The sequence below is a fragment of the Phoenix dactylifera genome, chromosome 4 (assembly GCF_009389715.1).
Source record: "Phoenix dactylifera cultivar Barhee BC4 chromosome 4, palm_55x_up_171113_PBpolish2nd_filt_p, whole genome shotgun sequence".
Lineage (NCBI taxonomy): Eukaryota > Viridiplantae > Streptophyta > Magnoliopsida > Arecales > Arecaceae > Phoenix > Phoenix dactylifera.
In genome coordinates this window covers 19,915,735-19,929,325 of record NC_052395.1, presented here as the reverse complement: position 1 = coordinate 19,929,325, position 13,591 = coordinate 19,915,735, and the positions used below count along the sequence as shown (strand labels likewise).

General features: G+C 42.1%; 1 protein-coding gene across 1 annotated transcript; it reads right to left on the bottom strand.

The window, feature by feature from the left end:
• Positions 1–1,168: 1,168 nt before the first annotated feature.
• LOC103712810 (50S ribosomal protein L35, chloroplastic) lies at positions 1,169–13,426 on the bottom strand. The gene is made up of 3 exons (XM_008799448.4): positions 13,105–13,426; positions 12,912–13,028; positions 1,169–1,447 (listed from the first exon to the last, which is right to left on the bottom strand). The coding sequence occupies exons 1-3, from the start codon at positions 13,351–13,353 to the stop codon at positions 1,370–1,372; spliced, it is 444 nt and encodes a 147-aa protein (XP_008797670.1). The 5' UTR covers positions 13,354–13,426; the 3' UTR covers positions 1,169–1,369.
• Between the last annotated feature and the right edge of the window lie 165 nt (positions 13,427–13,591).

Here is a 13,591-nt window from a genome sequence, read left to right as displayed (position 1 = left end):
CCTTCATGCAAGGAATCAATGGTGCTTGTAAATAGAGCAAAAATGAGTTGGCTATTTAGATGTAGCTGGGCTGGCTTTTGGGCTTGACTTTTTTAGCTCAATGCAATGTGAGTGGGCCTTGATCGTGACCTAGAGAGAGGGGGAGGAGCATTCCTTGTGCGTGATGATCGAGCATCACGCTCCTTCCAACTAGCCCAACGTAGAGGAGACCACTTCGATCCAGTACACCTGTTCTGCCGCTCTATTGCAGCACCTTGCCCAAAAAGAAGGGTCGATCCTTTAGAAAGTGCTTTAAGAAGACAATATAAAAATCCCGATTTGAATGATGAGTATATGAACTGGCAAATATGGATGGTAAGACCCTTGTGATAAAAAAGTAGCATCATCATTGAGGTCTCAAAAAGAACTTAAATGGAAGCTAATTAGCATTTCCAAGACTAAAAGAAGGATCACTCTTGCAAAATGCTTGTAAAGAAGAGTTCCCAATTCTTCCCAGCCCTAGAAAAAGAAAAGTATGGAAATCCCTAAAGCCAAAAAGTAACATTTTATTGTTAAAAAATATGATAATCATAAAGAAGAAAGAAGCCTCGCAATCACAAAAGTTTTATTGATTACAAATTTGGCATAGAGCATCAATAGGCTAAAATTTAATATATATTTTTTTTATTTGCTAGAACGCACTGACTCATACTAATCTAGTATGAATATATATCTAACAAAATAAAAAAAATAAAATATGACGAAGGGCATGGCAAAAAATAAAGTGCTCTCCCCCGCCAACCTCCAAATATTACCCAAGATGCACCACAAAAGAGTCTGAACATAAAACCTCCCTGCATGAAGGAGCCACCAGCATGCGTCCAGTTCACTACATGGCTATGTAGTTCAACATAATTTAATCATCATAATACGTGAGCATGATAAACAGCAATGTTTAGTCATAAATTCCCTTGGTATGTGATTGAAAAAACAGAAGCCACCCTCTGCGTTTAGTCAGAGCTGGTCGCTGTCCGGGTCGATCCATGGCTGGTCGCAAAATGAGTCCTGCAGCATCTTTATATAAAAGGCTTTTGATTCATTAATTCAAGAAAGATGTTGATAAAAACTTTGTTTCAGGTTGCTAAGCAAATAACTGGCATTTGCTCAAAGAACCATCAAACATGGAGAAGGTTATTGTGCGCTGGATTACTTGGGAAACAGATCCATCATATTAACATCCAGATTGAGAATTTTAGCAGACATAAACTGAACAGTCTAAAAAACAATGAGTGACTATAAATAATATATCCAGGTAATAAGCAAGGGACATTTAAGTTTCAAAGAAAAGAACTAAAGAAACTATCAAATTCCTTTGATGATCACTTGGACATCACGTTGCCTTCCGATTCACTTTGAGGTATGGTAGTGCACCAATCACATTGTCATAATCACTTCTGCTAACTGGGTGCTGTAAGCAAAATCCAATAAATTTAAGAAAAGCAAGTATTTGATCATATGGTGCAAGAGCAGTTATTGAATAACAGGAAAGCAGGATGACAAAGTACCTAATAAGCAAGAAAAATCAAAATTATGATCTCAAGAATTTTAAACTTACCCCTAAACTAAAAGATTTAAATATCTTTCTTATTTGACAATTGGTTATATCTTTCAAATGACAGAGAGAACATGGAAGGATGCAGTAACTACATATTATCTTGAAGGAAAGAACAAGCCAATCTTCTTCGGTGACTTGCTGTAGCCAATACCAACGAGATTTACAATCCATGCAATAATATGAACTAATCTTCTAATTACAGTAAGATGGATTTGATCTCACAACTCTAGCGTTCCCATTGCCAACCAAGAAATAGACAAAAAAATATATATATATAATTAATTATTCCACAAACCATGTCTAATTACCCCACACATCACCAACTTCTCAATCTTTTTCCTCTCCTAGCATCCAGCAATGAACTTCCAAAATCATGACGACACCATATTGCCATTTGAAAATGGGCACAACCTCATGTTTTTGGTTTGGGGAGAGAGCATCTATTAAAACAAGTCAAAAAGTGCACAATCCCTGCTTCTTCTGCATTAAGAACCATGGATAGTTTAAAAATAAGGTTGCAGCTACTTAATTGAAGTATATCAAGATCTTCAGCATTTCAGTAGCAGAGACCTACACAACGTATTGAACTGTTTTTGAACATCTGCACTGCTTCCACTGTTAGCATCGTTCCATTAGGCAACAACAGTACTACCAACTTGTGCCAAGAGTACTTTAAAAGAATAAGAAGTGCATAATTGTTTCTTCCTTTCTTACTGAATTATCTCTGTTTTCCACAATTTTCTAATCATATCAAATATTGTTTCCAAATTCAATATTTTGAGGGGAAGATAATTTTAACTGCTAGTGGAATGTCTTGCATGTTAAATTTTATTCCCACAAAGCTGTTATATTTTCATGATATCTTCTTAATAAAAATACCATATATTTTAGACGTCTTATGGTTCTATCATGCAGGTCTTTTCATTGAGTTTCTTTTGATCAAAGCAAGGATTTCAACCCCTTCCCCTCTCCTTGCACTACATTGCTTTTCATCGATGGACTTTTAATGGCACACTCACCTCTCCTCAAAGAAGACAGAAAGTTAATTTAACTATTATAATTTTGTTTTTTGTAATGTTTACCGCCACTCTGTACAAGATGTTTTGCTTCCATCCAAACCAAAATAACTCCTTCCTACTCCTGGTTTAGGCCTCCAAATTCCATTTTAAAGTATGCTGACGTTAAAGGCCTTTATGACACTATAGTGTTCAACACTTTAGGCTTGTGAACCATTTCGAAAAAGTCCAAAGACCAGGGATAAAGGTGGATATATGGACCGCATCAAAGATGACAATGGATAGCAGTACAATGTAAACTACATTAGATGCATTAAGATGAAAGATGCAATATATGAATAAAAGGGAAAAAACTTAAGATCATTGAACAATGATAAAATAGTTGCACCAAATCATATATCAAATTAGATGCAAAAGGAGAAAAAACATATAATGGATGAAGACATGAAAAGAATACATCCCGATGCATTACAATAATAATAATTTTGCAGGTAAATATCATTGAGGACTTGATGACGAAGCACAGCTGATCTGACCTACAAACGCCAGTTGGAGATAATAAGAGAGTAAAGCAACCCTAATTATGAACCATATTATTAAAGGAAGATCAGTTACGAAACAGGTACTTAAATGCTTAAGACTTCCAAATCTAGGTCAAGTAATGCCTCCAGAATGCAGCTACAAAATGACCTCATGACCTCATATATTCCCATCACAGAAGCCCAATAATCTAATATATTCTAATAGAGAAATACCATAGTCTAATATATCCTAACAGAGAAACCTATCTCCTGATCATGACAAATCTTGATGAGAAGGTATCAAACATATCAAAACTCCAACATACAAAAGAGACACCTAACATCGGTCCTTCGCTCGACTGCCATTTGACAATTGGTTCTGACACTGTTAGCCGTTTTTGTTTAGTCCTTTACATACTGATGCAGGACGGATGTACGGACTGGAATGCAGAGAGAAAGAGGAGAGAAAGAGGGGAAGAAGAAGAGAAAGAGGAGTGGAGAGGAGGAAGAAGAAGATTAATTTTCATGCAATCATTCATTAAAAAAAAAATAACAAATGCATGCCCTATATATATATGTAGGGCCACCAAATAACAAATAAGTCCCAATAAAAAAACAATTCGAAAGAGGTCCTCACAAGACAATATGCAAACTAATCCTATCAAAATAAAAAATAAATAATAAATAATAATAAAGAAAAACATCAATCAATCCAGCCACAATGAAAGTGGTTGGACCGTCTTCCTGCGACGACCATAATCCCGCAAAATAATCAGTCCAGTATTCGTGTCCGCACCAACTCCCCCCGGGTAAGAAGAAGTCGACCCCGACGAATGACTCTGGTAGTACTCCAAAAGATCTGGGTCGATGCGCTGTAACTCCGCACGGGTAATCCATGTAGTATCAGACTCCGGGCGTCCTCGCCAACGAACCAGAAAACGCTGAACACCCCCATCACTGGTAGAAACAGTCTGCTCATCTAAAATGGCATCAATATGTTCTTTTTGTGCTGGTGGTAAAGCTAGATTGGTCGGGGATGGGATGGAATCAAGAAGAGGAGTATCGTCAAGCTCAAGGGATGGCGGAGCGAAAGGATCAGTAGGAATAGAAAGGGGGCCCTTGTAAGCAACCAAATCCTCAATATTAAAAGTGGAGCTAATACCAAAATCAGATGGAAGATCAAGAACGTAAGCATTAGTACCCACGCGTTGCAATACCCGAAAGGGCCCAGCACTACGAGGCTGCAGTTTCTTGACGGTCCCAGATGGAAACCGCTCAGGCCGAATACGTATCATCACATAATCCCCAGTTTGAAATGATTTATCTCGCTTATGAGAATCAGCTTGTAGCTTATATTGAGCATTAGTCATATGAATGCGCTTGCTAATTTCCTGATGCAGATTATGAATGTGCTGTGCAAATGCATGTGCAGACTCAGAAATGCGAATATGGGGGGACATAGGTAGGAGATCTACAGGTTTGCGAGCTTTATAACCATGGACCACTTCGAATGGACTCATCCCGATAGATCTATTGACTGACGAATTATATGCAAATTGGGCGACAGGCAGAATAGAATCCCAGTTACGATTGTGATCCCCGACTAGACTACGCAGAAGGTTACCTAAACTTCGGTTGACGACTTCGGTTTGGCCATCGGTTTGAGGATGATAAGCCGTAGAAAATTTAAGTTTGGTGCCAACCAGATGCCACAAGGTTTTCCAAAAATAGCTCATGAAACGGACATCCCTATCGGAGACAATGGTTTTTGGTAAACCGTATAACTTAACAATCTCATCAAAAAATATCTTGGCTACTCGAGAGGCATCGGAAGTTTTGGAACAAGGAAGGAAGTGGGCCATTTTAGAAAAACGATCCACAACCACAAAAATGGAGTCATGTTTCCGAAATGTGCAAGGAAGGCCGAGTACGAAGTCGATACTAAGGTCAAGCCAAGGGCGATCTGGGACAGGTAACGGAGTGTATAGGCCAGTATTTTGTTTTTTGTGCTTAGCTAGTTGACACGTGCGACACTGTCCCACAATTTTAGCAACATCCCGTTTCAAACTTGGCCAAAAAAATTGACGTTCAACTTCTTCTATGGTCTTATCACGGCCAAAATGTCCAGAGAGACCACCGGCATGTACTTCCCAAATCAAGAAATCGCGCACGGAAGTGCGCGGAATGCAGAGCTTGGAAGCTTTGAACAAGTGCCCGTCTTGTAGATAAACACCATCAATCAAAGGTCCTTGTCCATCAGCAAGGGCATTATAGAGTTGGCCAAAATCTGGGCAAGACAAGTAATCGAGCTTAAGTCTATCAAAACCGGTGATGGAAACAGACATGGCGGACAACAGAGTTACTCGACGACTTAACGCATCAGCAGCTTTGTTCGCAGCACCGGACATATGCTTGAGGACAAAAGTGTAATCCTGGAGGAACTGAACCCACTTGGCATGTCGGTGATTAAGTTTTTTCTGGGAATTAAGAAAACGAAGTGCTTCATGGTCAGAATAGAGAACAAATTCATTAGGAAGGAGATAATGTCGCCAATACCGTAGGGCCTGGACTATGGCATAAAATTCCTTGTCATAGGTGGAATATCTTTGTCTAGCCTCATTCAGCTTTTCACTAAAATAGGCTATAGGATGACGTTCTTGACTAAGCACACCACCTATTCCTAAGCCAGATGCATCACATTCCACCTCAAAAACTTTGTTAAAATCAGGGAGTCGCATAACTGGCGCTTCCGTCATTTTTTTCTTAATGTCATTAAATGCTTTAGCGGCTGCGCGTGTCCACTGAAAATCACCTCGTTTAAGACAATCAGTGATAGGTGACATAAGTGTACTGAAGCCCTTAATGAAACGACGGTAAAATGTGGCCAGGCCGTGAAAACTACGGATGTCAGTAATATTCTTAGGTTCAGGCCATTCAACAATTGCGGTGATTTTCGCAGGATCAGCAGATAAACCTTCAGAGGAGACTATATACCCTAAGAAGTTTACGTGAGTAGTGAAAAATGAACACTTCTTAAGGTTAGCATAGAGGTTCTCGTTGCGTAAAGTCGTACAAACTTGCCTTAAATGGCCTAAATGTTGCTCCTTAGTTTGACTATAAATAAGGATATCGTCAAAGTACACGACTAAAAATTTGCCCATAAAAGGTCGGAGTACTTGAGTCATCACTCGCATAAATGTACTTGGAGCGTTTGAGAGGCCGAAAGGCATTACCAGCCACTCATAGAGGCCATCTTTGGTCTTGAAGGCTGTCTTCCATTCATCTCCTGGACGAATCCGGATTTGATGGTAGCCACTTTTTAAGTCAATCTTGGAGAAAATCGAGGCACCTGCCATCATATCCAGCATATCGTCGAGCCGGGGAATAGGAAAACGGTATTTGACCGTGATTCTATTAATAGCCCGACTGTCTACACACATTCGCCAAGTCCCATCTTTTTTTGGAGTAAGAAGGGCAGGTACGGCACAAGGACTTAGACTCTCTCGAATAAATCCCTTTTGTAAAAGCTCGTTAATTTGCTTTAGGAGCTCTGCATGATCAGAAGGGTTCATCCGATAATGGGGCAGGTTAGGAAGGGTAGCTCCCGGGACTAGGTCAATGGCGTGCTGAATATCACGCAAAGGGGGTAAATGATCTGGAAGGTCTTCCGGAAAAACTTCTTTGAACTCCTCGAGAATAGCGAGGGATTCAGCCGATAATGTGCTTGTGAGATGTGGCTGAAGTTCTTTAACTAGCAGGGCAAACACCGGAGAGTCCTTAAAGACGTTCCTCTCAAATTCCGTGGGGTTAAGGATATGCAGTTCCTTCCCCTTTGATTTACTCTTGTCTGTACCCTTATTTAGCGTTTTGGGCCGTAAAGGATTAAGCTTAATCTTTTTACCCTGGAAGACAAAGGAGCAAGAGTTAGTTCGACCGTAGATGGTGACATCGAGATCGAACAACCAAGGCCTACCTAATATCAGATGACCTACGTCCATTGGGAGTACGTCACACCAGACAGTGTCTTTATAAGAGAGGATTTGAATAGGTACAAGACACCGTTCCTTAATGTGAATGGACGACGTGTCGATCCAGGAGACCTTATAAGGGTGAGGTTGGGACACAGGGGTCAGACCCAAGCGGGCGACAATGCTGGAAGATATCGCATTAATGCAGCTCCCGCTATCAATAATAACTTTACAGTCTTTTTCGCTGCATTTAATGTAAGTGTGGAAAATTGAGGTTCGTCTCCAGTCATCAGTCTCTTTAGGCTGGGTAATTGCACACCTTACTACATTCACAGTGGATCGGTCAGGTTCGTGGGCAATTATCTGGGGATTAGGTCGGATACAACCTAAAGTGAGTGATTCGTCCTCGGGTTCATCTTCGACATCTTGAATATCATCTAAATTAGGCTCATAAATTTGTTCCTCCAAATTATCTATGTCATCCTTCTGTTCATGTGCATCAATAACAAGGGTCTGATTTGCACATTGGGAGGCAACATGACCAAACCCTTGGCATTTAAAGCACTGAATTCTTGAGCTTGTTTTTGGAGGTTCACCTAAAATTCCTTTGCCTTTAATATCTCGATTTTGGATAGGTGGAGAAGAAAAGGGCTTGGGTGGGACAGACCTGACTGGGGTTTTGGGTCCAGATGGTTGGGCACTAGTGGGAACACGCCTGGTGTCAGGGCGCCTAGCAAACACAGATTTGGAGAATTGTTCGTAGTTTTGCACAAATGTATATGCTTGGTCTAAGGTGGCCACTTCACGAAGGACAAGTTCTTTCCTAAGCTCATCATTTAGGCCTCGTCGAAACCGGCTTAAGATCATACGTTCATCTTCAGCTATATTACTTCGCATCATAAATTCATCAAATTGGGCGATGTAATCAGTAGCTGTGCGACTACCTTGTCGTAAATTGTTCCATCGATCTAGGAGGTCAGATTGATAACTTAATGGAAGATATTTTTCTTTTAATTTTTCTTTCATCTCTACCCAATCGGTAATAGCAGGTTGATGTCTCCTGGCTAACAGTTGTTCGGTGTTTTGCCAAAACAACTTAGCACGACCAAGGAGTTTCATTCTAGCGAATCGGACCTTTTTCTCTTCCGACAGATTGTACCACTCAAAGAAGTGATCCATTTCGTGTAGCCAATCGGAGAAGACTTTCGGATCAAGACGACCATCGAAGGTGGGGGCTTCAATCCTAATGCCTCGCATTACATCTTCATCAGGGTCACGAGGCTCTCTAGATTCTACGGTATGTCGGTGACCTCTATCAACAGGAGGAATGGGACCAGGTCCTCTAGGGCGAGGGTAGGCATAATGGTGACCTGGAACAGACCTATGATCAAAGTTGCCCTGCCGAACCGAACCTTGTTGTTCTAGGATTTGTTCTAGGGTATCGTCCTCATCAAGATCCGGTAAATGGGGAGTACTAACCTTTTGGGATTCAATAACCCGTTGAAGTGAGGCCTCAATTGAATCGAGTCGAGCATTAACCTGGGTGGACATTGTGGTTAGGTCATGAATTTGGGCGTTGTTTGCTTGGACTTGGGCATTCGTATTTTGGACTTGAATATTAGTTTTTTGAACTTGGGCATTAGTGTTTTGGACTTGATCATTAGTGTCGTGGATAGCGGTTAATAGGGCTTCAATTTTGGAATCCATGTCTAGGGGAAACTCAAAATGAGATGCGACACGACCACTACGTAGATGCATAAAATGAATGACCAAATGTATGAGCCGACCAACTATAAAGGTTCCTAAGTAGACCTAATGCATGAAATGAATTCACAATTGCAAAGTAAATGCTCAATATAAACTAAAACTACTCCCTAGCAGATAGTTATTGCAAACTGAAAATTAATATAATACGCAGGCTAACAAGTAGCTGCAAACAAGTAGTACCAAGTTCTCGGACTATGCAAGGTGTCACGGAGCCACATATGTCTTCTCAATTTGATCTAGCTCCCCAGTTAATATTAAAGAAATGTGACTACTAGGGTTTCTGGTTGTCTTGTGGATGTATGTGGTTGCATGCGTTGGAATATATGGAACTTAATCACCAAGCACAAAATTTAATAAATAATGCCAACTTAAATGAACAGGTTTAACCGGCGGGGAGGAGAAACAGAGTTGATACCAGAGCTGACAGTGGCGGTGCAGCAGTCGACGGCAGCGACGGCAACGCGGCGGCGCGGCGGTGAGCAACCCGGCGGCGGCGCGGCGGCGCGGCAGTAACTAGCAGCGGCCAAAACTGATGCAGGACGATTGGGGCGGCCGGCAGTGAAGGCTGTCAGAGCTGACAGTGGCGGTGCAGCAGTCGACGGCGGCGACGGCAACGCGGCGGCGCGGCGGTGAGAGCAACCCGGCGGCGGCGGCGGTGCGGCAGTAACGAGCAGCGGCAAGCGGCGGTACGGAGGAGGCGTGAGCGGCGCGCGGCGCGGTGGTGCAAGCAGCGGAGATGGCAGCGGCGGTGGGACAAGGGCGGTGGCGCAGAAAGCAGTGGAAGGCCGCGGGAATGGTGGTGGTGGGACGGTGTGAGGCGGCGGGAAGCGGTGATCGGAGATGAAGAAGAAGATCGGGAAATAAAGAAGAGGGGAAAAGAACTAAACCGCGGCACGTGCGTGACTTACGCGTCACGTGCAGCGCCTTTTTTTTTTTTTTTTTTTTTTTTTTTGATAACCCAAACGGATTCGGGTTATCGGGTTAACAGACCCAACCCGTTAATGTAGTCCGATCCGCAATATAGAAATTTGAATTTTGAATTTTTTTTTTTTTTTGAATTGGTTCGGGCTAATGGGTTAAGGGTTAACGGGTCGAAAGCGTACCCGTACTGTGGATCGTCTTCCACCTTCGACCGGCCGTCCGCTTCCGCCGGATCTCGCCTGATTTTGCGGCGGTGGGTGCGGGAAGACGTTGCGCCGGTGGAGCGGGGTGCTGGTGCGGCAGTGAACGGGGTGGTGTCCTCCGAGCTTCGTTCACGGGCGGTGGCTTCCAATGGTGATTCGGCGGCGCTGCAAGGTGAGGCGGTGGTTGGCGCCTGTGTAGCGGCGGCCGGAAGGGAAAACGGCGAGAGGGGGGGGGGAAGAGGGAGAAGGCGGCTTATTCGCCGCTCGGGCCACTGTGGGGGTAGCCGGCGACGGGGTTTTCCCCTTCTGTGCAGGGACCGAGAGGGAAGGGAGAGGGAACGGAGACGGTGGTGGAGGCGGTGGCGGTGGGGGGGCGAAGGCGATCTGTGGATTGACGCCCGAAGACAGTCGACCGACGGGAGGGTTTTGCCTTTTCTTTGTTCTCGGTGGGTGAGGTGATGAACAGGGAAGAAAAAATTGAAGAAATGGAGTGACCCTTCTTCTTCGGGATGCGTGCCGTGCGACGACCTTCCGTGCGTTCCGGCGTTTGCGGTGCAAATGATCTAGCAAAATACAGGTGAGGAAAAGGCCGAAAAGGAATCGGCGGGGGTCCGTCCATAAACTGGATCCTTCGACTTCAGCAACAGAGGCAAAGTCAGCCCTGCTCTGATACCAAAGCTGATGCAGGACGGATGTACGGACTGGAATGCAGAGAGAAAGAGGAGAGAAAGAGGGGAAGAAGAAGAGAAAGAGGAGTGGAGAGGAGGAAGAAGAAGATTAATTTTCATGCAATCATTCATTAAAAAAAAATAACAAATGCATGCCCTATATATATATATAGGGCCACCAAATAACAAATAAGTCCCAATAAAAAAACAATTCGAAAGAGGTCCTCACAAGACAATATGCAAACTAATCCTATCAAAATAAAAAATAAAAAATAAATAATAATAAAGAAAAACATCAATCAATCCAGCCACAATGAAAGTGGTTGGACCGTCTTCCTGCGACGACCATAATCCCGCAAAATAATCAGTCCAGTATTCGTGTCCGCACCACATACAGTTAAGCCTTTTTTTTTTACATAGAGTTGGGCTTTATAGCACACAAAATTGGGGTGTGTTATGCACAGAGAGGGATTAAACATAATATGGACATTGAAACCAAGAAAGGGAATAAAATACCTAGGTAACAGAGGCTAAGTATAAAATGTCAATCAATTCATGGGGCAGCTCTCAATTTTCCCAATAAAAAGTCTCACCAACCCTAACTTCAAGTTTGCTGCATATCCAAGGATTGAGGGATCAAATTATAAAGTACCAGTGCCTTCATATGTAACTTTCAACAACCACAGATATTCACAACACTTATAATCCTCCTCTTATTATCTAGTGACGCCATATTTACTTTTTATATTAAAATTCGATCTCACTGATAGTGTTTTAACATTTGCAGATTCACTATCAAACAGCATAAGGACATATTAACTCCACCTAAATTCTATTCATTTGTTATATTTTTCACTCACTCCAAAAGAATCCATTTATTACACCTCTCTCTCTCCTTCTGAGGCTCTGCAAGATTCATAATGTTTACCAAGTCTAACTTAATGAAATTTGGTGTAGGAAATATTTTGAATTTGGTCATGCTGTAACTGATCCCTCTTCCTATATGCCGTCAAGAATATTAATGAACTTCCAAGTTGCTCGGAATGGTTCACAGAAATCTCAGCTATAATTACAAAATCATAATGTTTAACTCTTCATGAATATTTTCCAGTATTATTTGTTGAATTGCACATGCAGGAGGCAATCACATTGCAATAATGCAATTGTTTCATTATCCAATGTCCGAGTAAGGATAAATCATATCAATTACCACAAGGAACTGAACTATCTTAAGTATAAAAAACCAAAAGAATCTTCATATAAATTTCTGATATTTCATTTCAATTTAAGCCTAGTACCAGTAAAATCAAATAGACATTCTAACAGCTAACATTCTGAGTCGGGAATAAAATTACTAGCTTTAGAAGTTACTAAATCTTTTTCTCTTCATTGACGTTGTAATAGTTTGTAATGAAGTTTTCTTGATTTCAGCATCTAATAATGGTATTCACATAATACTGGCACAGAGTACCATTTCTGCAATAATGATGTCTTAGTAAAAAATCTAAGTTAAAACAAAACAAATACTCAAGGTGAGAAATTTTTTCAATGTTCCAAATTTCTTTTACAGGTTTTCTAGATCCTTTTTGAAAAGACTCCTAGTACAGTAATGCTTATCTCTCTTTTCGACATCCTAAGAAACAATTCTTTCTTTAATATTTATTTTGCTGATTCTCTCTATGTTATCTTAAGCAAATGGTTTTAATCTTCTTTGGCTTTATCTACATTATCCAATACAGGAAGCCCAGACTCACGTGAAATTTTCATCTAAATCTCTATGCAACATGTCTTTTCAGTTTCTTCAACAATCTTCTTCTTATCTCTCTCCAGAGCATCCCATATTGAAACAGTTGCCACTTTTTTGCCTCTCTTGCCAATAGAGGAGCATAGACAGAAAGATCAACAATGACTGCTGCCCCTTTTTGCCACTGGGCGAGGGAAGCAAGGAAGAATTAGAGATACCAAGTACCTAGGCTTCTACTTGTAAGATTACTATTGGATATATCGGCCCGAACTATACATCAAATAAATAAATAAATAAATGATGGCGAAAAAAAACGACGGAATTGCAAGATTCACCATCCAAGAAGTTGGGAACAAGCAGCAGCACAGCCAAAATTATAGTGTTTGGAACCAGAATAACACTATTAATTTATAAGATGTCAATAAATTTGAATCAATAGCAGTACTTGGAACAGTCCGACAATCAAAAATATTCAACATTAAAAGAGGAATGGGGCAAAAGGAGTTCACCATTTTGGAGAGCCGGAGCTTCCTCTTGGTGTTCTTCTTCGCGAGCAAGTGCTGCTTCCCCGACCTCCGCCTCACTATAACTCCCCTTCCCGTCACCCGAAACCGCTTGGCCGACGCCTGCCAACGGAGGAAACGAGAGAGGGCTTCTCCTCAGAACAAATCAAAATGGAGAGAAAGGTGAGGAAGGTGGCACCTTGTGGGTCTTCCTCTTGTATCCTTTGGCAGCGAAAACGGCGAGTTTAGAAGCCTTCTGAGAGGGGGAAGGGATTGGAGAGAGACTCTTCGGAAGAACAAGAGGGGACCCGGATAGGGTTTTGGAGGAGCTGAGCTTCTTCTTTAGAGAGACCGTCATGGGAGAGGGGGAGACACGGACGCCATGGAAGCAGCGAAGCGGAAGTGGGACGGAAGAAGATAACCTCATGAAGCAGATGGAAGAGGCCATTTTTCTCTTCTGTAGACCGTGGCGTCCCCTCGGTTCTCTCTCTTTTCCGTGGGTTTTCTGGATAGGGTTGGGGGGAAAATTATTAGACGAACCAGCGGATCAATCCAAATCCCAGGGCACGTGCGTGGGGGCCGAGCGAGTGGTGGGATTTGGGGACCGCGAAGGGACAGAGCGGTGAAGCGAGGTGCAAAAGAAAAAGAAAAAAATATATACAACACAAAAAAAGCAAAAAAAAAAA